Source organism: Apodemus sylvaticus, chromosome 4 (assembly GCF_947179515.1).
Source record: "Apodemus sylvaticus chromosome 4, mApoSyl1.1, whole genome shotgun sequence".
Taxonomy (NCBI): Eukaryota; Metazoa; Chordata; class Mammalia; order Rodentia; family Muridae; genus Apodemus; species Apodemus sylvaticus.
The window spans coordinates 150,033,943-150,058,680 of record NC_067475.1 but is presented as its reverse complement, the minus strand read 5'-3'; the positions used below and the strand labels follow the sequence as shown (position 1 = coordinate 150,058,680).

Below are 24,738 nucleotides of genomic sequence, written 5' to 3'. Positions count from 1 at the left end.
ATTCTGATCACAGTTTCCCCGCTCCCAACTCCTCCCAGATCCTCTAACTTCCTCATCCACCCAACCCCATGCTCTTTTCTCTCTCTCTCTCTCTCTCTCTCTCTCTCTCTCTCTCTCTCTCTCTCAAACATTAAAAAAACCTACCTAGAATAAAAAATAAAAAACCCACAAGATTCAGCACACACACACACACACACACACACACACACCTCTTCTTAATTAGCCCAAACTAGCCCCAGAAATCAATGGGCTATAAAAGTCTGTACTCTGTATACTGATACTTTATAATACTCATGGGAAGTATTAAAGAGCCCATGTGCTATTCTGTGTTTTACAGAGGAGCCGAGTAAAGAGAGCAGCTTGTGCAAATCCAAGAAGTCAGGGATATTATTTTTTAGTTTATGGAGTTTGAGCTAAATTCTGTGAAACTGAATTTGACTTTGTTTTTAATCACACGGATGCAGTTATCTTCAGCAAATGTTTCCTTTGGAAACCTGAGCTGTGGAAAGTTCTTCCAGAGGGCAAGCACCAGCTGGCAAGTGGTTTCCACATTACTGAGCTGAAGAGCTCTCTGCTTCTGCTCTCTCTGATGTGGGGTCAGCAGCGCTCTCAACTGGTTGGGGAACTCTTTAGCCCAACCACACTGCAGCATCCTGCTTTAGGTTAGTTTGTGTGACCCTAGGCCTGAGTACTCGTAGGACCATTGCCAGCTATTCCTGAACATTTTGATCTAGTTCTTTCCCATTAGCCTCCTAAAGCTCTATACTTTCTATATATTTGTCCAAATTAAAATCTCAGCCCCCTCATAACTTCAAAATTATATAAAAATATTATTCAACATTTTATATGATTATCCATGTGGGAGACAATCAGACTCAACTTTGAAACCAGGCTGGTGGACTTTGAACATAACCTTACCAAGAAAAAAATGTTTAAAGACTTATAAACTCATAAAATGTATAAAATAACTAAGCACACTAGGAGCTAGCCTGTTTGCTCTCCTGTGACATATAGCATTTGATTATATAGTCATTCTGCAGTGACGGTTGAGAAACTGTCACAGTGGTGGCTGACGGCATCTTCGTTTTACAGAATCAAAGAACTGACCTTTCAAAGTATTTTCCTTTCCAAATCCACTTAACATAATGAAGTCCCACAACATAATGAAGATTGTTGATCCCCATGAAACTTCCAAGTTATGGCATGTGGCCGGATATGCAGCCCAGTGGCAAAGAATTTACCTGGCATATTTGAGATCCTGGATTCCATCTCTGGCATCATAGAAAAAATAAAATGAAACCCAAAATCCAAACCAACGGTGATGGTGATGATGATGTGTAAACAATTGTCACTAGTCAGATTTGTCATCTCTGTGATAAAATACCTGACAGAAGAACCTAAAGAGGGAAAGATTCATTCTGGCCCATGGTCTTGGGCGTTTCCATCCATGCTTTCTGACTCCATGTACTTTGGCAGAGCACTGTGGACATATCTCTGTGTGGAGGAGGGGGCTGCTCATCTCAGAGAGGGAAAGGAACTGGGGATTGTGCATGACCTTCCAAGCCACATCTTCAGTGATCCACCTCTTCTAGCTAGGTCATCACCTGGAGATGGAGGGTTCAACCCATGGGGCTGTGAGGGACATTTCATATTCACACTACAGCAGTGATGTTTAGAGGTAATGTACATTGTAACAGGGACAGCAACATCGCCTCTATTCATGCTGTTAGGAAGCCTTTGTATGATGTTTGCTAAAGCTGTGTTACTGCACCATATTTAACACGAGGGACATCGGAGCATTGTGAGGTATCACATCTAAATGAAAAACCACGTACCCTTGTTGTGGGAAGTATTAAATGCTATGCCGGCAGGCCCCGGTGGGCTGGCCGGCCATGCACTGGCAGGCACGGTTGGCCTAGTCTCATCTTGTGGAGACTCTGTGACTCAGAGCTCCGAAATCTCTCCACCCAACTAGCTAAGTTCCCACATGCTGGTTGCTACCACGCCAGCCCCATGCTTCAAAATTCCCATGGCCCTTTGAGGTACACTTCTTGCAAACCCATGCTTTGCTGCCGTAACCCGGTTGAGCTGCCGTGTGAAGGAGAACACCCAAACTTAGTTCAGAATCAATGGTAGCTCAATCGCTGGGCCCATCAACTAGAATCCTAATCGTGTACGCCATATTGATTCTAAATCCTCCAGTGGTGAATCCTGGCAGATTCACCATCTAAACTAGGGGGAATCACTAGTAGCTACATCTTATCTTCCCCTCCCCCATCCCTGTCCAAAACCCCATATCTCTCTCCTGCCTCTTTTCTTCCTCCAACCTGGAAGTCCCTCCTACTCATCCAGTGATTGGTTTCTTTCTTTTATTATTATTATTTATTACTTATACAAGTACACTGTAGCTGTGTTCATATACCAGAAGAATGCATCAGATTCCATTATAGGTTGGTTTCTTTATTTGTTAGAGGAAGGTTCACAAGAAGTCACCTGAGTATGGTGACTCATTCCTCATTCCAGACAGGCCCTCCTAGGGAAGCAGAATTAATAGCAAAATACAAACAGCACCAGGGCCATCTACAACATACCCTCTGACTCCTGTGTGGATTGCTTTAGTTGCATGTTGAAGGACTTTGTCTGAGGGATGACATGGCAAATTCTATACCAATACATTATTTCTTCAAATAATCCTAACCATATGTTTGAAAATGGCGTAAAAAAGGTTTTGAAGAGTCCCTGAGGGAAAAGTAACAACTCCTTCAATTGTACACAGGAAAAAGATTAGTGTATTAGTTCATTTTATAACCACAGTGACCAAAATACCTAGCAGAGGCGACCTGGGAAAGGGTTCCTCCTGGCTCCTGGTCTCAGTCCATTAGTGGGCAGGGCGGGGCAGCAGCGTTGTCTGCAGCAGCCAGAAAGGACAACAGAGCCTGTTTACAGCGTGGCAGCGCAGATTCGGGGTAGGAAGCAGGGTTTGAGTGTTGAGAGAATCTCTTGTGCACTGTGTAGAAACATCACCTGCCAATAAAAAGCTGATTGCTAATAGCTGGGGCAGGAAATAGAAGGTGAGGCATCTAGCATCGACAGAGAGGAATTCTGCAAGAGTCAGGAGTGGGAGAGTCACCACCGGGACTCAGAGTGGACAGATGTATGAAACTGAAGAGAGCTAACCAGCCATGAGGCACACATAGACTGAAATAAATGGCTATATAAGTTACAAGCTAGTTGGGGAATGAGCCAAAGCTTATGGCCTAGGCATTTAGGCCAAGTAAGTCTCAGAGTTGTTATTTCTGGCGACAGGGGCGCGGGCGGGAAACCCCAAGTCCACGTCTTGGTATAACTTTCAGAGGTTTGTCCTCAGTGGGCTACTTCCATTTATCCCTACCTCCTGAAGGTTTCAGATTCTCCCGATGGCACTAAGTGCTGGGGACCAAGGTTTCGAAACGTGCCCCTCTGGAACATTTTGGTTCAAACCATGACAATTAGCATCTCGCACCCCTCCCACCAGCGCGGCTCTCGTTTCAATCGAATGGCCCCTTTACTCGCACCTTGGCTTCTCCAGTGTGAAGCACTCACACACACCGCGCGCAGTCTAGCGTGGTTTAGATCAGTTGCTTCTGAGTCATCCATGAGTTCTCTTACTAATACATCCGAAACTCTCTCCTTCCAGAAAGTCACCCATGCTCTGGACAGATCCTTTGGCCATGTGTATTCAGAAGCCGTCTGTGACTAGGTGTGTGATGGACAGCATCTTGTGTGTCCCAGTACACACAGGACGCCCCCTTTACCCCTCCAGGAAGCACCCAGGGCTGTTCTGCATTCTCACCCTCCTGTGTGACATCCACCAGCAGTCGCCCCACGTGGTTCCTTCCTTCCCGATTCGCTTAGTTCTTTTGCTCCGGGAAGTGCTGTCAGATCTGCTTGCTGTGTTAGAAAAACTTGGAGCATCTTCCAGCAATCTCACTTTTATTCTGCCCTGGCTTTTGACTTCAGTCTCTTCTGTAACTGAGACACACTACTTCAAAGACTGTGTTTTTTCCCCTTCCTCTTTTAAACTAGTATTTTTCTAGTACTCAGTCCTGTGACTAGTATAAAAGAACAGTCTATAAGAACCCATGGGTTCTATTATTTTTTTGTTGTTCTTTTAAAATAAAAAATGCTTCTTGTTTAAACATACCTATAGTTCCACTTCATCCAAGAGTTTTACAATACATTTTTAAAACTAAGGAATTGTGCAGTACTAAAATATTAGTGACTTAAGAATAATTAAGTGTGAAAAATACTAAAATTTACTGAAATGTTTGTTATTAAGTTGAATTTGGAACACATGCTGTAATTCTTTTGAAAAGATATCCATACCTTGTTAACACAGCAACTACTTTCATTTCTTTAAAAGGAGACTGTCTTTAAGCTGAAGTGATACTGGAGTTTGAATATTTAGTTCTTAAGTCTCTTTAGGGTTGTGCCTGTGCTCCTATTTTTCCCCCGAGTGACAGTTGCCTTCTAAACTCTTGACTAGAAATGAGGATGAATGAGGTTTTTGTTCTTTGGTAGCTAAAAAATGCAAACGCCCCCTAGAGGCGGAAGGTGTTCTACAGTTAGTTTACAGAGTGGCTTTAGGTTTCACTGCAAGAGGAAGGCGATTCCACCTTTAAGCCTCAGGAAGCAAGTCCCGGAGCAGCACAGGCCCCACCTGAGATTGTCATCAGTATGCTGTTTTTTACCTTCTTGTGTGAGCGTTTGTGTGACCTTCTTGTGTGAGCGTTTGTGACTGCTTGGACTAGATTTTAAACCATTGTTAGCTAGGTGAACTGGGTGCCTCTTGGCAAAAGATTTATGCGGCGCGTTATATAATTGTATCAATATAGTAAACCATTAAAATACCCCTTTATTATTTCCCAGTAGTTTTAACTCAACCTTAGACTGAAAAGACAACGAGCTCTGAAAGAAGCCACTCAGCAGGTGAGGCAAACAGAGAAATCCTGCTAGAAACCCAGGGCTGTCCCATGGTCGAGTCGGTCGAGCCGCACACCCGCTAATGAAGGGTGGATGCTACATTGGTTCGGTGTCACAATGCTCTGTAATAGCAGACTGTGCGGTCATGTATGTTTTATTCGGCCTTTGTTATGTTTTCCAAAGGGATAACCAATTGGCTGATAAAGTAACAAATGAAAAGTAACCCGACTCCACTGACCTGTGCAGCCCAGCAGGAAGGGTGGGAAAGCGGCTCTTAGCCTTGCCGCTAGGACGGGTAGGACAGGCATGGAGTAGAGCTCCATCCCTCGCTACCTCCGTCTTCTGTCTCTCTGCACCTCTGTTTCCAGACTTGGTGAAAACAGCAAGTTCTTGCCATCGGAGGATAGAATTGGAGTCGTAGGAACAGGTACCGGGGGATATTGGAAACGCAGCGAGATGTCCCATCTTCAGGTTGCTGTCTTTATAAATACAGATGCTATTAAGAAGCATTTATCCAAATAGCAAATCGATGATTATGCTAGGGACAGTGGTTATTCTTAAAACATGATATGCTATTTAGATTGTGAGAGTTTTGCTCCACCAAATTGAATTCAAATGAAGAAATAGATGTCACAACAAAAGGCAAGGCCTGTTCGTTTCCCCAGTGACTGCCACTGTAGGGTGTTGTATGTGTTGGACCAGCTATTCTCCTGGCCCACACTAATTTCTTCTAGTTATGAAAGAACCCTGCTACAAAAGACATAGTTTGATTGTTTTTTATTTTTCATAATTCACATACTAGTGATAGGTGAAGCTTCTGCTTTAAGAAGAAAATTTTATTTCGATGGGGAAGAATACTCTTAGATTCCTAGAATTAGAGTGTTTAGAATAATAGTTTTATTGTGACGCAGTGCCTGTCTCCAGCACAGCTGAAGCTCCTTCAGTTCTAACTGTGGTCCAGAGGCAGGTGAGGAGCATGCAGTTTGGTGACAGTGGTCACTGCCTTAAGATATTATGAGGCTAGTAGCATTATAATGCAGCCAGAAAGTCCATTTCAGGTCAGATGATTATTATGTACTGCATGACCCAATGTCAACTACTTGATGGCTTCGCAAGGCAACATTTCTCCGTCCCCCCATTGGATGGCATATAGCTGAAGGATTATGAGTAAACTGTAGGGATGTGAATTTTGCACAGGAATATTAGAATTTAGAAGTATTGTAAAAATGCTTTATGAAGATTAAATTTACATGCAGGATTAAATACTGTTATGGGTCCATTATTTACTTATGGTGGTTTGGGAGGAGGTTTAATAGGCAGTCCTGGCTACTGTATCTAGTTGGTATTTCTTCATTTTCATATAAGGGTTTCTCTGTATTATTCTGAGACAAAACAACACCTGAATAAATAATAGATGAAGAGTCTGGTTTTGAGCCCAGCAGGAGATGTTGCGGCTGCCTGTGCATGGAGAAAGTTTGCAGTTTGACTGCGCCTTTCAGAGCCAGCCAACAAACAACCACATTGGCTACATTGTCATGCTCTATATAATGCAAATGCCTTGGAGCATTTTACGGTACCTTAACTGAGAGACATTCTAGGCCTGAAGAGAAATCTTTAGGACATAAAGCAAAGAAGGTATAACATACAGCAAACTCCACAGCATGCATTGTGAGCATGGATCAACGGAGGCCATAAGGCAACAGCCCACTATTGGATTTAACTGAGAAAGAATAGATCATAACACGAATTTCTAAAGAAAAGGCTGATTTGAAAAACCCCATACACTGAAGGATCACTATGCTTACCTGGATATGGATTTCCATGTAGGAAACTGAGCAGTGAAATCTGTCTTGGTTTTTCCACTGGGAAGAGGAATGCGGGAAAGCCTGGGCCAGAGACAGGCATTTGCCATGACGATGTTTCCAGGACTTCTCTGGAAGGCTTAGGAACAGCCCGATCTCTCTGCTTCAGACCAGAAACAATTTCGAAAGCAGCAGCCTTAGGAGAAACTAATATTATAGTGGTGTCTGAAGATGTTGCCAGGATCGTTTGCGGGCCTTACCTTCATGGAAATTATGCTGAACTTTCATGCAAGCACTTTCATCTCTCTGCACTGAGGCATCCCTTGTAGAATGTGTGAATGCTGATGGCTAGGATGCTTCACTCACAGATAAAGACGCTGGCATGCTTGGTAAAGCAATATTGGTTACCAAATCTAACACACTCACCTCCTGTGACGGACTGGCCAGCAGGGAGAAGCGCTGAGAACCAGGCACTTTGGCCTGGAAGGTGAAGACTGCTTTTTCATAGCTGGTAGAGGCAAGATTAGCAAAGACCAAAAGGCCTCCGGGATGGGAGGCAGAGAAGTCTTCCATGTTGTTGTATTCCGTAGCTGCCGGCAGCTACTACAAACTGGGTTGCTGGAACAGAAGCTGAGGGATAGATGGGGAAGGGGCAAAAAGAACGAGGCCTGGACGAGGCCCCAACTTTAATGGGGGTCAGGCCTTTTAACAGTTTGGGTAAGTCCCTCCCCCCAGACTCTGGGCTATGTTCTGGGGAAGTCATCTGGCTGTCCTGGGCTCAATTGCTCAGACAGCTGGGTGGGTCACCTGCTTAATTCAGGAATTCGTAGACCTGGAGGAACAATGAACTTAAGCTTCACTCTGAGCTTCTCCACCCTAGGTGGAGCAGGATCCCGACTAGCAGGGAATCCATGCTCAACTAGGCTGGGAGAAGTTCACCTTGACCAATGTCAAGTACACTCTTAGCACTCTATCCACCCTAGGATAAAAATTCCTGCTGTAACCTACTTCCCTATTATGCCCTAATGTCATATTCCTGCCCAAAGCCCTTGTCCATGGCTAATGTCAAGTTCCTACCATGTGGCATGACACCCCAACATGACTCTGTACACCATGTGAGCCCTGAGAGCCGCCATTGAACTATTTGGAAATGCCTCAGGGAGTTTTTACATATAGAGAATCTTCTTTCCTACTTACTAGGCTTACAAACTGACTTTAGTTGGTTCGGCAGACGTTCCTGAAAAATTGTTATCATGTGACTCATGAATTTCTACTTTTTAGAAATCTCTTCTCCCATCTTCCTTTGGGAACTCCCTCTTAGTCTGCAAACAGTTATGTAGACTCCTCTCACTGTGTGTGCTGAGCAGTGAATCTATCATGAATAGCTATCATGGGCACAGCTGCAGGGCACTCCTGGCCCTGGTCAGGTACGGTGTAAAGTCACAAAGGGTCAATGTCCTCACATTCAGAGTTCTTATGAGGAATGAATTAAATGCTAGCTGTGAAGGTCTTTTATGAATTGTGAAGCACCTTACCCAGCATGACACATGAAAGAACACTGGCTTTAGAATCAGGTTGATCCAAACTTAACACTCATCTGTGTAAACGTGACCTGTTTAGTTCCACTAGACCCAATTTTATCACTCAAAAAAAAAACTGGGACAATGACATAGGTATTCACACTTGTGACCACTTGGGACCTACCAACTCATTCTAAAAGGCTTCATAAACTGATATACAATATACAAATTATTGACTTACTATGATTCAAACAGTAAAAGACTATCCATTGTGAGTTTAACCTGCTGACTTGGGTTGTGTCTAGAGAGCAGATATTGCTGAGGGGCAGACTTCCTATAATTCCATTTTCCATGGTGATGCATGAACTCTGGGTGTTTATTATTTTAAAGAGAGAGAGAGAGAGATAGTTATCCTGTGAATCAAGTAACTTACACTGACATAACCAACCTATGCCCTCCCTGTGGGCAGACTTCAGAGAATTGGTAATTTCTCACTGGGATACCAATCTATTTGTTTACTATGACTTCTATACCTCAAAGAATGTGGAGCCACACCAGAATCATATGGTGGGTAAGGAGCAAGAGGTGAGGTAAGCCATGTTTCAGAGCCCCAGACCATCATGTAGCCAACGAGACTTGAATTCTTTGGGTCTTCCCCTTAATAATATGTGGATGGTACCGCAAGCCTTCACCTCTGTATCTGCCTTTCTGTGCATGTTCATGTCTACTTTAGTTACATGTTCATGTCTACTGTAGTTTGAAAGAGAAATGTCCCCCATAGCCAGATTCACACTTGGTCCCCAGTGCTGTTAGGGAAGGTTGTGGCACCCGTAGGAGGCAGAGCATCCCTGGTGGAAGTAACTCATTGGTGGTGGTCCTTGAGGGTTTGTAGACTGGCTCTGCTTCCTGTTCATTTTCTACTTTCTGAGTATGGCTGTAGTGCAGTGACCAGCCAGTTTCCTGCTCCTGCCAACGTTCCCTGCCTGTTGCCATGTCTTCCTTGCTGTGAGATAGTGTCCCTAAAAACTGTAAGACAAAACAAATCCTTTCTCCACTAAGTTGCTTATGTCAGGGTATTTTAATCACAGCAACAGAAAGTAAAACCAAGACAACAATTTAGTATTCTTAAAAACAACACAAAGGAAACCTGGTTCCACCAATTTTATTATCCAGTTATCTGTGGGTTTCCATATGGTCTTAAATGCTCAGGGAACATCTATCTACTTATGATAACTTAAATCCAAGGCATCTCATCCCATATCCATCATGCCCTGACCTCTCAGTTTGAATTCCTGAAGTCTTGCTCTTGGACATTCTTCAGTGCTGATACCAGGATCAAGTGATATGACACATGCAGAGATGCCCTGACACACAGAAGATATTCTGTAAATGCTGGTCCCCTGGTCTCTGTCCCCTGTATGCCACAAACTTTAACAGCCTTATTAGTCAGAATGTGTCCACGAACCAGGACTGCAAACTTTAAGGGACACAGAGTCCAGTAGTGAAGAGAGGCATGAGCGTGAGCAATGATATTTCATTGAGCATAATAGCTACACCGTTCCCCAACCCACAAGCCGTGGAGCTAAGCCTACCCTCCCTGTTGTGTGTCCTGCTCTGCTTGGCACCATAGAATCCATCATCATCCCATGAAAATTCTTCCTGAAGAAGAATTTGGGGTTTGAAGGTCCACTCTTCACTCTGTGTCTCCATTAGCTTTATCACACCGCCCCTAGTGTATAACTATATCGTTGGTGTTTTGCTTGATCACCCCTCACATATGTGCAATACAACTTGATGCCCCTTCCACGCTCATCCTTCCTGCCCTTTAAGGTGTTGCATCTTTCTGGCATCCAATGGTCCCAAGTATTTCCAAGCATCCTCAGGGATACAGCAAATGCTTTCACAAGTAAGAGTGGGTCATCTGAGATGTATCCTTCTTCTCTGCTCTGCCAATCCCCTGTCTCTACATCTCCTGGAGAAAAACTCAGGCCTATGTCTGTGGGAGGGAGGCTGCTCCTCCCAGTAAGGTGGTTTCTAGGATCTGGACCTTTGTCCTCTTTAAATCTTTAACAAGCATCTGAGGACACATCTCTCTAATGTCTAACTTCTTTCTGCATAGGAGCTCAGAAATACTTCCTTGGGTTAAGTAGGGGATCAATGCCCACTGTGTGTTCTGGATTCCATCCTCTCTGTGCTAGGTCCCAGATTGAAGTAGCCCCTCCCTTATGTTTTAGCTTTCAAACCCAGAAGTGCCCTTCAGCAGATACTGATGAGTGTCTTTAGGCTGGGGAGATGGTTCAGCAGTTAAAGCACTTGTACACAAGCGTGAGGCCTGGCGTGGATCTCCAGAACTCATTAAATCCTGGTGGGCATGACAGCCAGCCTGTAATTCCAGAAGGTGAGGTCTAACTCAGAAGGTGGAGATAGCTCTTCTGAGCAAGGTGCTTATGGAGACTGCTGTGTGGATGAGCTCTGGGCTCTACTGAAACCTCCCCTCCCCAATCACTAGGCTAGAGAGTGAGTGAAGGCTCACTTTCACTGTCACGGTGTCCTGAACGTTCCTACTGATGCTTCCTTTTCCAGAGTCATCAAGTCAGTTTTCATAAAGGGCCTGGGTTTTAGTTGCAATGCTCAGGCTCAGACGGCACGTCTCCCAAGCAAAATCACTCCTCTAGAATCTTCCTGGTTCATCTCTAAACCAAAAGTCTGGTTTTATTGTTGGCTTTTTCCCCCTTCATGCTCAATATTTGCCAGCAACATCTGTAAACAGTTTGCTCACATTTCAGGCTTGAACAAGTAATTGAGTTGCCTGATATGGGTGCTACCATAAACTTTTCAGCAGATTACCTTCAGCAACCTTTAATCCTTCCCCACCCCTCTGAATCAGTGACAGAAGTCCCCAAGCAGGAAGCACTCACAACCGTGAGGGAGACAGTGTTCAGAAATAAGCAGCTCTAGGCCCTGATAAGTCATACATTAGAAGACAAGTAGGACTGTCTGGCTCACTGCAGGACTGGCTTCCTGGTGTTTGGTGCTAGGATATATAAAAAGCTAGCTAAAATAGATACAAATAACATTATACGGACTGAGCAGATTCCACTTATGTGTTTAGAAATGTATATGTACTGGCTGGTTTTGTGTGTCAACTTGACACAGGCTGGAGTTACCACAGAGAAAGGAGCTTCAGTTGAGAAAATGCCTCCATGAGATCCAGCTGTTCTCAATTAGTGATCAAGGGTGGTACACAAAGCCCCTTGTGGGTGGTGCCATCCCTGGGCTGGTGGTCTTGAGTTCTATAAAAGAGCAAGCTGAGCAAGCCAGGGGAAGCAAGCCAGTAAGTAACATCCCTCCATGGCCTCTGTATCAGCTCCTGCTTCCTGACCTGCTTTGGTGATGAACAGCAATTTGGAAGAATAAGCTGAATAAACCATTTCCTCCCCAACTTGCTTTTTGGTCATGATGTTTGTGCAGGAATAGAAACCCTGACAGCATATGTATATAAACAGGCAAATGTAACAAGAAAGAGCAGAAATTTAAGGAAAAAATCTATTTCTTAGCATACAGTACAATATATTAACCTGGCTGGGAAGAGATTCCCCAGGAATCACCATAGGTGTTTGAGAGGGTAAGGTATTTGGGAGTGTGATGGTTTGAATGAAAATGACCCCCACAGGCACATAAAAAAATGGCACTATTAGGAGGTATGGCCTTGCTGAAGTAGGCGTGGCCTTGCCGGAGTGGGTGTGGCCTTGCTGGAGAAAGGGTGTCACTGTGGGGTGAGCTCTGTTGTTTCAGAAGCTTAACCAAGCCAGACCCAATGTCTCTCTCTCTCCCTGCTGCCTGCTGATCCACATGCAGAGCTCTCAGCTACCTTTCCAGTATCATGTCTGTCTGTATGACACCATGCTTCCTATTAGAACCATAGTGAACTACACCTCTGAACTGTGAGCCAACCTTAAATGGTTCTCGTTCTAAGAGTAGCCATGGTTACAACATCTCTTCATAGCAATAAAACTACAAGTCCAGGAGTCTTAGGTGATAGTGACTAAAACCTAGCTAAAACATGCTCAGAGGAGTGGAGTAGTGTGGAACGTGTTTATTGGTATTCTTTGGTTCAATCTAGAACAGGGTTGAATGGTCCAGTGTTGGAGGTAAGAGCTACAAGCATATCTGGGAAGATCTGGAGCTAGACAGGTGGGACCCACAGTGACTCCTTCCACCTGTGGGCACCGCTCTGCTCTTAAGTTCAGAGCATTGCAGAACAGACAACAAAATTCAGTTTGTCCACTCTATAGCCCACACAGGGTCATTGATCTATGTAAAATAGTCTAATGATAAATGCTAATTTGTCTGGCTTGGGTCAGGTACCAGCTTTCATTTTATCAGGTGACACTTGAGACTGAAGTAGGTCTTGGGGGAAAATTTTGTTACAATGGAGACCTGTGTGTGCTCCAGTTAAAGAGAATGTGATTGCTAAGAGGAAGATGACCAGTTGTAAAGATTGCTGGCCAGAATGGCTTAAAGTGTAATGATCATAGGCCTAGTTCACCTTTAATTCTAGATTCTAGGATCTAGATGGCTATGTTTATCCATTAACCAATTATCTAATTTGGCAAGGTGTTATATATTTATTATGTCCAACATGGTGTTTTGAATTATGCATACATTGTAGAAAATCTAAATCAAGGCAATTAACATATGCATTGTTTCATGCTTATCTTTATTTTTGTGGTGAGAACACCCAAATTCTACTGGGCAACTCATTATATTGTATAGGTACCACGCTGTATGTTGTGGTGGACAGTCAGGATTTCTTCGCCTTTTCTTGTATAAGACTTTGTAAATTATGCTCCTTTGGCATCCAGGGTGTCTTAGTTAGGGTTTTACTTCGGTGAACAGACACCATGACCAATGCAAGTTTTATAAAAGACAACATTTAATTGGGGCTGGCTTATAGGCTCAGAGGTTCAATCCATTGTCATCAAGGCAGAAACATGGCAGCATCCGGACAGATATGGTGCAGACGGAGCTGAGAGTTCTACATCTTCATCTGAAGGCTGCTAGTAGAAGACTGACTTCCAGGCAACTAGGGTGAGGGTCTTAAGCCCACACTCACAGTGACACAACTACTCCAACAAGGCCACACCACCTAGTAGGGTCACTCCCTGGGCCAATCATATAAGAACCATCACACAGGAACTCCACTTTCAAGGGAGAAGGAAATGAACCAGGATACATGGAAGCCCTTGGCCCTGTATAGTCTTATTCTTGGGTAGGCTGCTTTTGAGCTCAGATCCTTTGGGGCACTAGGAGTTTTTACAGAATCATGTCACATTTCCTCTCTAAAGATGGTGAAGGTTGGGGCGGCAGGCGGGGTGGGAGAAGGTGAAGGTTCACAGAAACATTTTTTTTTCAAGACAGGGTTTCTCTGTGTAGCCCTGGCTGTCCTGGAACTCACTCTGTAGACCAGGCTGGCCTCGAACTCAGAAATTCGCCTGCCTCTGCCTCCCAAGTGCTGGGATTAAAGACATGCACTACCACTGCCCGGCTCACAGAAACATTTTGAACTTATGTTGTTGTTGTTGTTCTTAGTGAATTCCTTAGGACCACCACTGTCACTGTACCTTGCTGAAGTGTAAGATCCCTGCAACTAACCAGATAACAGTCTGTATCTTTTGCCTTCATCTGAGGTGGTCCAGGCATGAATCCTGTCAGAGGGGAGCTGGGAGTTGTGCTCCAACTGTGCCTGCCTGCCTGCCTGCCATATGTAATGTTGTTCTTTGATGCCTGTCTGAGCCATGCACTGCCTCAGTGACTTGGCCTGACTAGGGCAGCAAGAGAATGAAGGACAGACAGACACAGACACCCAGAAAAGCTGGGGTCGGATGTGCTGCACTCTGAGATGGAGAAACCACAGCCCCGAGAAGCTGAACATGTTTACAGCTGAACAGAGAGGCAGCATTGCTTAATGCAGCTAAACGAGGAAACCCAGATAAACAAGGAAGCAGGGTTTATTTACTATAACTGAACAAGGAGGCGGGTTGGCGGGTCGATCTCACAGAAGCTGTCTCTGTAGGGAGCAGTCTTCAGGCTGTAAACATCGAGGAGGAGGCAACTCAGTGGACATTTTCTCCACACACTATCAACACACACTTTAAACCTTGATTGTGCGTACAATTGAACATAGGCAATCACTGTCTCTGTGATTTGTGTCAGCAATTTGGAAGAATAAGCTGAATAAACCATTTCCTCCCCAACTTGCTTTTTGGTCATGATGTTTGTGCAGGAATAGAAACCCTGACAGCATATGTATATAAACAGGCAAATGTAACAAGAAAGAGCAGAAATTTAAGGAAAAAATCTATTTCTTAGCATACAGTACAATATATTAACCTGGCTGGGAAGAGATTCCCCAGGAATCACCATAGGTGTTTGAGAGGGTAAGGTATTTGGGAGTGTGATGGTTTGAATGAAAATGACCCCCACAGGCACATAAAAAAATGGCACTATTAGGAGGTATGGCCTTGCTGAAGTAGGCGTGGCCTTGCCGGAGTGGGTGTGGCCTTGCTGGAGAAAGGGTGTCACTGTGGGGTGAGCTCTGTTGTTTCAGAAGCTTAACCAAGCCAGACCCAATGTCTCTCTCTCTCCCTGCTGCCTGCTGATCCACATGCAGAGCTCTCAGCTACCTTTCCAGTATCATGTCTGTCTGTATGACACCATGCTTCCTATTAGAACCATAGTGAACTACACCTCTGAACTGTGAGCCAACCTTAAATGGTTCTCGTTCTAAGAGTAGCCATGGTTACAACATCTCTTCATAGCAATAAAACTACAAGTCCAGGAGTCTTAGGTGATAGTGACTAAAACCTAGCTAAAACATGCTCAGAGGAGTGGAGTAGTGTGGAACGTGTTTATTGGTATTCTTTGGTTCAATCTAGAACAGGGTTGAATGGTCCAGTGTTGGAGGTAAGAGCTACAAGCATATCTGGGAAGATCTGGAGCTAGACAGGTGGGACCCACAGTGACTCCTTCCACCTGTGGGCACCGCTCTGCTCTTAAGTTCAGAGCATTGCAGAACAGACAACAAAATTCAGTTTGTCCACTCTATAGCCCACACAGGGTCATTGATCTATGTAAAATAGTCTAATGATAAATGCTAATTTGTCTGGCTTGGGTCAGGTACCAGCTTTCATTTTATCAGGTGACACTTGAGACTGAAGTAGGTCTTGGGGGAAAATTTTGTTACAATGGAGACCTGTGTGTGCTCCAGTTAAAGAGAATGTGATTGCTAAGAGGAAGATGACCAGTTGTAAAGATTGCTGGCCAGAATGGCTTAAAGTGTAATGATCATAGGCCTAGTTCACCTTTAATTCTAGATTCTAGGATCTAGATGGCTATGTTTATCCATTAACCAATTATCTAATTTGGCAAGGTGTTATATATTTATTATGTCCAACATGGTGTTTTGAATTATGCATACATTGTAGAAAATCTAAATCAAGGCAATTAACATATGCATTGTTTCATGCTTATCTTTATTTTTGTGGTGAGAACACCCAAATTCTACTGGGCAACTCATTATATTGTATAGGTACCACGCTGTATGTTGTGGTGGACAGTCAGGATTTCTTCGCCTTTTCTTGTATAAGACTTTGTAAATTATGCTCCTTTGGCATCCAGGGTGTCTTAGTTAGGGTTTTACTTCGGTGAACAGACACCATGACCAATGCAAGTTTTATAAAAGACAACATTTAATTGGGGCTGGCTTATAGGCTCAGAGGTTCAATCCATTGTCATCAAGGCAGAAACATGGCAGCATCCGGACAGATATGGTGCAGACGGAGCTGAGAGTTCTACATCTTCATCTGAAGGCTGCTAGTAGAAGACTGACTTCCAGGCAACTAGGGTGAGGGTCTTAAGCCCACACTCACAGTGACACAACTACTCCAACAAGGCCACACCACCTAGTAGGGTCACTCCCTGGGCCAATCATATAAGAACCATCACACAGGAACTCCACTTTCAAGGGAGAAGGAAATGAACCAGGATACATGGAAGCCCTTGGCCCTGTATAGTCTTATTCTTGGGTAGGCTGCTTTTGAGCTCAGATCCTTTGGGGCACTAGGAGTTTTTACAGAATCATGTCACATTTCCTCTCTAAAGATGGTGAAGGTTGGGGCGGCAGGCGGGGTGGGAGAAGGTGAAGGTTCACAGAAACATTTTTTTTTCAAGACAGGGTTTCTCTGTGTAGCCCTGGCTGTCCTGGAACTCACTCTGTAGACCAGGCTGGCCTCGAACTCAGAAATTCGCCTGCCTCTGCCTCCCAAGTGCTGGGATTAAAGACATGCACTACCACTGCCCGGCTCACAGAAACATTTTGAACTTATGTTGTTGTTGTTGTTCTTAGTGAATTCCTTAGGACCACCACTGTCACTGTACCTTGCTGAAGTGTAAGATCCCTGCAACTAACCAGATAACAGTCTGTATCTTTTGCCTTCATCTGAGGTGGTCCAGGCATGAATCCTGTCAGAGGGGAGCTGGGAGTTGTGCTCCAACTGTGCCTGCCTGCCTGCCTGCCTGCCATATGTAATGTTGTTCTTTGATGCCTGTCTGAGCCATGCACTGCCTCAGTGACTTGGCCTGACTAGGGCAGCAAGAGAATGAAGGACAGACAGACACAGACACCCAGAAAAGCTGGGGTCGGATGTGCTGCACTCTGAGATGGAAAAACCACAGCCCCGAGAAGCTGAACATGTTTACAGCTGAACAGAGAGGCAGCATTGCTTAATGCAGCTAAACGAGGAAACCCAGATAAACAAGGAAGCAGGGTTTATTTACTATAACTGAACAAGGAGGCGGGTTGGCGGGTCGATCTCACAGAAGCTGTCTCTGTAGGGAGCAGTCTTCAGGCTGTAAACATCGAGGAGGAGGCAACTCAGTGGACATTTTCTCCACACACTATCAACACACACTTTAAACCTTGATTGTGCGTACAATTGAACATAGGCAATCACTGTCTCTGTGCATTCTGACACCGGATAGTCTCCAGTTCCATCCATTCCCCTGCACCTGAAATTTCCACTCTTCTTTATGACGGAAGGAAACAGTATATGTTTGTGCCGTGTTTTCTTTATCCATTCATGTGTTGGTGGACATCTAGGTTCCAGATCTCAGCTGCTATAGACAGTGCCATGAAAACATCCATGTATTTCCACACTTAAATTTCTCTGCGTATTATGTATCCAGGCATGATGCAACTGGTCATAAGGATCTTCTGTTTTTAGTGTTTTGAGGACATTCCATATTGCTTTCCATAGTGGCTGTATCACTTTATAGACCCATTTCCCTTACGAGGGCCCCTCTTTTCCTGTATTCTAGTCAACATTTTTTTTCTTGTCATTTGTTTCTTGATGATACATCTTTTGACTAAGGTGCTCACTGTAGTTTTAGGTTTGATTTCTGTCTTAGGGTTTTACTGCTGTGAACAGACACCATGACCAAGGCAACACTAAAACCAGGACTCGCTTACAGGTTCAGAGCTTCAGTCCGTTATCATCAAGGTGGGAAGAAAAGCAGTGGCACAGGCAGGCATGGTGCTAGAGGAGGAGCTGAGAGTTCTGCCTCTTGTTTTGAAGGCAGATAAGAGAAGCCTGGCTTCCAAGAATGGAGGAGGAAGGTTTCAAAGCTTCCGCCCCACAGTGAGATACTTCCTCCAACAAGGCCACAGGTGTTTCAACAAGGTCACACCTCCTAATAGTGTCGTTCTCTGGGCCACGCATATTCAAACCATCATAAGAGTTAAGATAATGGGAATTAATGTTCTTATTGACAGAGGTATTATAATTCTTGTAATTAAAAAATGGTTAAATGATTGTTCTTCTCTCCCCTAAGTCTGTGGAGGTTTTGCTGGGTTTCTGTCCTAAAGATCACGTATTTCCAGCTTTCTTTCTCCAGACATTCCTCTCAGTATTTTTTCCTGTGCTTCCTTGAGACTGTTTTGTTTCCTTGTGTGTGTTTAGAAATCCTTTAAGTAGTTTTCTGCAGTGTTTCATTTTGTGTTCATGTTGAAATATTCTTATTTCTCAATCATTTTTTCTAAGCATAGCCACCTTGGTTGAAAATTATTGACATTTGGGGCTTGAAATATACACTTTTCTAATATCTTGGGTTTGGATGACTTATTTTTGAGAAGTATGATTTTTTTAGATGTGTTTTCTTTTGTGAGTTAGCATTTTTCTCTTATACCTTTTACTGTTATCTCTTTGTTTCAATGACATTTTGAGTACAGTGTATTATGGAGAGGTTCTCCAGTCATGCCTATTTCTAAACTTTGCTTTGATATTAATTTCTTTCCCTAGACTTGAGGAAATTTCTGTGATTTCATTAAATTTTCTGTGCCTTTAGTTTTTAAAAATATCTCAGCTCCTCTATACCATCATCTAGGGTTGATATAGCTTCCTATTTATATTCAATAGAATTTGGAATTTGTAGCCATGCTAAGTTTTATTTGATATTTGAATGTAGTATCCCATCTACCTTTTCCACATCCCTGGTATGTTTTCTTTTGTTTGATCAAGTCTGTTGGTGACGTATTTCCCTGTGTTTTCTACTTGAGTCCTTGTTTGCAATGTCCACATTTTCTTCCTTTCCACCCTTTTCCCAATCTCAATTTTCTAGTTTGCATTTCTTATCCATTTTGCTGCTGATCTCGTCTATATTTCTGGTTCTGTTCCTCAGGACTGGAGTTTTCTGCCTTCCTTCATTGTTTGTATCTTCTCTTATATCATTGATTATTTTTATAAGTAAGCATATAAACTATTCACCTGGCATTTTAGGAGTCATACAGCCCTGCCTTGTCATACTTCTTGCATTTCCGTGTTTTAGTTTGTGAAGCTTTGTGCTGTGCCATGCTGTGTTGTGTTGTGTTGCTTTGGATGTCTCTTCTAGTTTAATTGGATCGTCATAGTGAGTAGCTTGTTTTTGAGTGCTTAATTCCCAGTACCATCCACAGGGGAAGCTGGCTATTACAGCAACAACATCAAACTAAACAAAATATAGAAACATACCTAAAATTGATTAAAGCCTGGTCATATACCAGTAAAACAGCAAAGAGCTGAAGTTGAGCAGAGCATTTAGAGTAAATGTAGAAACACTAGCTGAATGAGTTAGAGGGGGGAGGGAGAAGGGGAAATAATGGGAAAAGACACAGAGTAAGAAGAATGTTATAGAGAAGAAGAGCAAAGTTCTAGAACTTAAAAATTTCCCAATAATGGAAAAATTCATAAGCAAAATTAATGTAAGAATGCAAGTCATATATAAAACCTTTAAAAAGATAAATCCAAGATATCACTAAAGGTATGGTAAAAGGAAAAGGGATGGGCAAAACAGGAAATAAAAGGATCACACCATGTGATGGCTTTTATTATGACCAACTAAAGAGGATGGAGAATCATCTAAGAAACAAGTCTCCCTGTGTATGCAAGGGAAGACCCACCGTGAACATGGGCAGCACTTCTCTGTGAACTGGGTTCCCAGGCTAAATAAAAAGATAAATATTAGCAGTTACAGTTCTCTGCCCCCTGGCACCCTCTATTCTCTCCACTTCCTGAACCACGCCTCCCACCACCTGCTTTTCATTGTCTGGCCTTTCCGTTTTCCTTAACTGCGTCCTCTAGGTGTCTTTCACTGAGGCTGTGTAGCGGGAAATATTTAAAAAGAACCTCCCCACCGATTCTCCACAACAGCACTGGGCAATGCTGGGATCCGATCGCGGCAGGATCCCAAGCTCCTTAGCAGTCCTACCTGCCTGGCCTTCTCTCCAGCAGAGGAGGTCCCAGGCTCCCAGTGCGGTTCCCTCGTTTCCACCCAGCGCCCACTCATTCCAATCACCCGGTAAAGCATGACTCTTAAATAATTAACCAATTATATTTATGTGTATGGAACTCCCAATTACAAGATGCCAATTTACAAGGATAAAAGTCTTATCCCAATTTTCTAACCTTTGAATCAATTAACGTCTGCTACCATAGCTCCTTATGACCTCTAGCGCCTCTCCTCCTCTCTCTAGCTCCGCCTACCTCTGACCTCCCAGCCCTTAGGTCCGCCTCCTCTTTCCTCTTCAGTCATAAGCTTCTCACTGCCCCAGTGTCATTGGATAGGAAGTACCTTGCAGCATGACTGTATGGTTGGCTTCAGGCTCTCTGACTTGTGATTATCCCTGTGTTCGTACCCTCAGGGTAGCTCCCCTTTAAACAGTAGGTCAGCTCCAAAATTGTGCATATTCATAGAGCTCTGGCCACAGGGCAGGGTATGACATGGATTTTCCCTCCACTGCTGGGCAAAGCCACCAGAGGAGTCATTCTCAAAGAAAACTACAACTGGTTCTGAGTTTTGTAAGGACTGTGGGCTCGACTGTGGGTGAGGCTGTGAGCCTTTTTTTTTTTTAAGAGCCACCAGGTTCTAATGATAAATTTTCTGCGTCTCCAATTCCACATTGCAGAGCTACTGTCCTGGAGCTGTGTGTAGGGTGCTTTTGGCTGAGTCGCCCTTTTACGTCTCAGCACCTTTCAACTGTCTTGTCACCCGATGCCATACTGAAGTGTCTTGTCATGTTAGTTCAGAATCTAGTATTTTCTTTCTTTTTAACATTTATTTTATTTATTTATTGTGTGTGTGTGTGTGTGTGTATGTGTATATAAGAAATCACGTGTGCAATAAGGACAACATGTTGGAATGGATTCTCTTCCTTCATCATGTGGGACCCTGGCAAGCACCATTACCTGCTGATGTATTTCCCCAGTCAGTAGAGAGGGATGATTCTTTCCTTGGCTAGATACACTTGGAAAGTAGACAAAAATAGAAGACACACAAATCTTGCACAAACAAAGCAAAACACCTATAGTTCTATGAGAGTTGATTCGCAATACCCCTGAATTCGTTGTGTAAAGCTATGTTCTATTTGCGTGGCGTCCTGCAATCTTTGACTGGAAACCACCTTTAGCTCTCGTCATTTTCTCTCCTCATATTGTGCCTAGCACACCAAGGTGCAAATTGTGCTCCTTTTAACAAGTGTTAAAAGTAAACTCTCTTCCCTTCCAGAGGGTGGGGTCCAGAGTACAGAATCTTCATGGCTCTTTTTCCATCTTTGGTTTTGCAGATTGAGAAATGGCCTGTAACGTACCTAACCAAAGACAGCGGACTATGTCAACATCAGGAGAAAGTCTGTATGAAATTCTTGGTCTACATAAGGGAGCATCATGCGAAGAAATTAAGAAAACCTACAGGTACCATGGAAGTTCAGTGGGGACAGTTCCTGTGCTACTGTTGGTGGTTTCTGGTGACTGGCAAGTGGTACCAAATTAAAGACGTAAGCTTCTTGCCAAGACCAGGTGATCTGATTTCTGGACCCATGTTTCCTATTGTGTAGTATCAACAGTTCAGGCCAGACAGGCATAGCAGGGATTTTTGAAAGAATTGCTGTGTGATGCCCTGCCTGAGGAAAGGGAAGTTAATACTCTAGACCAGGGAGAGGGAGTCGTTAGGAAGGAGAAGGGAGGAAACCCAAGAAAATCAGTAGCCAAACTTTAACCCATGTCACCCTAGATCTGTAAACCTGTACACATGTAAAGGTTTGTCACAAATTCTGTACCGTCAGCCACACTGGTCTTTAGTTTTGCTCTTTTCATAGCTGACTTGCTTCTTATAGTTACTGTAGGGAAAAACTGAAATATCATTCTACTTAAAGTCCTAAGGATCAAAAATACATATCACATATAAAATACCTTGTTAATTTTAAACTATCAACAATGAAGATAATATGCATCTTTAATTTACCTAATTTTTGTGGAGGGGTTGTTGCCTTCATCCGTTGCTGTGTAGATGAAGTAGTAAAGGATTAAATTGTCTTTGTCTTCAGTTTCCACCCGTCTTTCTCCTAAGTACTGGAATGAAGACATCTTCATGTTATTAAATATCATGTTTTCCTGCTTTTGTAGCCTATGGTTATTCTCATTGTATCTAGTCATTTTATAAGCACTTATTATTTAACATGGAAGTTATTTTAGATTCTTTCTATGCTTAATATCCTGTACATAAATTGCTGTGTTTCCAGTTGTTTCTTAATAGAAGAGTAAAGATGTACTTTTATAGAACAAAATGAATCAAAACATGATAATTTTAATTAGTATACATTTGGTTCTGACTTGAACTGTTTTTTTTTAGAACTTATAGTTCTTTTTTAATGTATGGAATTTAAAATTTTTGAAATAGACAAATTGTTGGTAATTTCTGTAATGTCTTTGTCCTACTTGTCATGGCTAAAAAGTCTCTCTCAATTACAATATTATAAATGTATCAGCCTCCTTTATCACTTGCTATGACATTAACTCTTTGATCCCTCCAGAGTTTATTTTGGTATAAGGAATGAGGCAGGATCTCAGATTTGGTTGTGTAAAATTAGCAGCCCACCAATATTTATCGATGTCTCCAATTTTACCAATAATGAGACCTTCTTTGGCCTTGAGCTTCGCCATGTGATAAACTATGGGAGCTGATGTGGTCCCAAGAAGCTTATCCAAGTGCCAGTCCTTCAGGCTGCTGTATGGTCCAGTTGTTTGAAAATGGCGGAAGCCTCGTAACGGCAAGGTAGATCTTGTAACACATACTTCTCCTGGAGTGCTGGGGACAGAGAAAGATTTACTACTGATTTGGCACCAGAGCTTTACAAGTGTGCCTAGGAGTGGCTTGACCCACAACTGATGAACAAGCTAGGTGGAACATCTCTGAACTTTTCTTAAAGTTTCAGACCACTGTTGTGAGGTTCTTGGGGATGGAAATCAGAACAACTGCATTTTAGGCTTAGTAACAATAAAAAATGTGCTCCAAAATGTGGAGTAAAAAAAAAAAAAACCATATCAAACTTCCTTGCCATTCTTAAAACTCAATTTACAAATGTGACTTTTAATTGCCTTTATTAATTTTGGAAGCTGAGATTTCAGGTCATATCCTAATTACGACATTAATTATGCTGTGCTGCTTGCAAGTTTAATAATCACAACATAAAATCTTTTCATGTAATCAGTGTCTTGCCATTAATTTTGTTTTAATGTCATACAAATATTATTTTTCAGCTGATTAGGGCACTAGCATGCTACCCAGAGCATCTACTTCTACCTAAATTAGACATTTGTATTCTGCAAGTTATTCAAAACGCAGGAGCAGGTTGAAAATCCACTGAGAATATTATTCCTATATTCAGAGGTCTGCATTGAAACAGTGACAACATAGTGAGCTTACAGCCAGTGAGATGTAATAAAATTACCGCCTGTTGATCCATATGCTGTTTGATCCCAGGTTAGTGAGGTGTGAGAAAATTACCATCTGTTAATGACCTCTGTTTTAATCTTTTGCTTGTCGTCTTGAAAACAAGATAGAGTTAGAAAGTTTCTTCTTTTTTTCCTTATCCAATTTTTCTGAGAGATATTAAATAATATATTCATTTGGATACATACATGTTCCAGGTCATCTCCTCAGGGAAAACAATGTTATGAATTTCTTGAATACTTTTTTCTAAAGAAAGCTCATGAGCAGATAGAACTTCCAGACTGGGCAAGATGGAGTAGTTTATCTCTCACTGTACCTCCTATATGTCTGGCTGAAATTCTTGAGATCTGAGAGCTGGAATGGGGTGAACAGACTAGTGACCTCAGGACCAAAGGAGAAGCAGTCATAACACATCTTGGGACTCTTCCACTCCTCATCCACCAGAACATAACCCAGAAAGGTTGTTTCCTCCATTGTCACCCAGTCTTCCAGCAGAGCTAACCCAGGGGAACTTAATCTTCCCCCCAACTTGAACTCCACATCACCCAATAACCCTAGACAAGTCCTGCTTAATAGAAGGATTGTCAATAAGGACAGAGGAAGCACTTTCAGGTCTATAGCCTAAAGACTCTGCCTTCCCACTCAGACTCCCTCTGGCAGAGATCCCATCTGGTAAGATGGATTCAACAGTAGGCACCCAGTCCTGGAAGTGAACTTTTGTCAGAGGAGGTTGGAGATTCCCTTCCCCTACCCGAAAGCACTTCAGCCAAAATGAAGTCCCTCTCCCTTTCCCGGGAGCTATAAAGAATGCTGAAAAGCTCATGTGAAGACGGAGAGATGACTGAGCTGTTAAGAGCACTGTCTGCTCTTCCAGAAGACCCGGGTCCAATTTCCAGCACCCACATGGGAGCTCACAACTGGCTATAACTCTAGTTCCAGTGGATTCAATGCCCTCTCCTTGCCTCTGTGTGCCCACAGCAGGCCTACATCTGCGACACAGACATACATGCATGCAGAAGAATCATATACATCAAATAAAAATAAAAAACTGAATATTACAGAAGAAAGGCTCATAGGAGACAGACTATTTACTATGCTAGTAAATCAAAATAGCACCATCAACATAGCACCAC

The 24,738-nt window shown here is 43.1% G+C and overlaps 1 protein-coding gene across 1 annotated transcript in view; it reads left to right on the top strand.

Annotated features, from left to right (window-relative positions):
* The first annotated feature begins 21,448 nt into the window (after window positions 1-21,448).
* Dnajc5b (DnaJ heat shock protein family (Hsp40) member C5 beta) overlaps window positions 21,449-24,738 on the top strand; it is a 49,375-nt gene continuing 46,085 nt past the window's right edge. Inside the window, exon 1 of the mRNA XM_052178795.1 lies at window positions 21,449-21,567. Coding sequence (XP_052034755.1) covers window positions 21,449-21,567 — 119 coding nt within the window. The remainder of the gene's footprint in view (window positions 21,568-24,738) is intronic.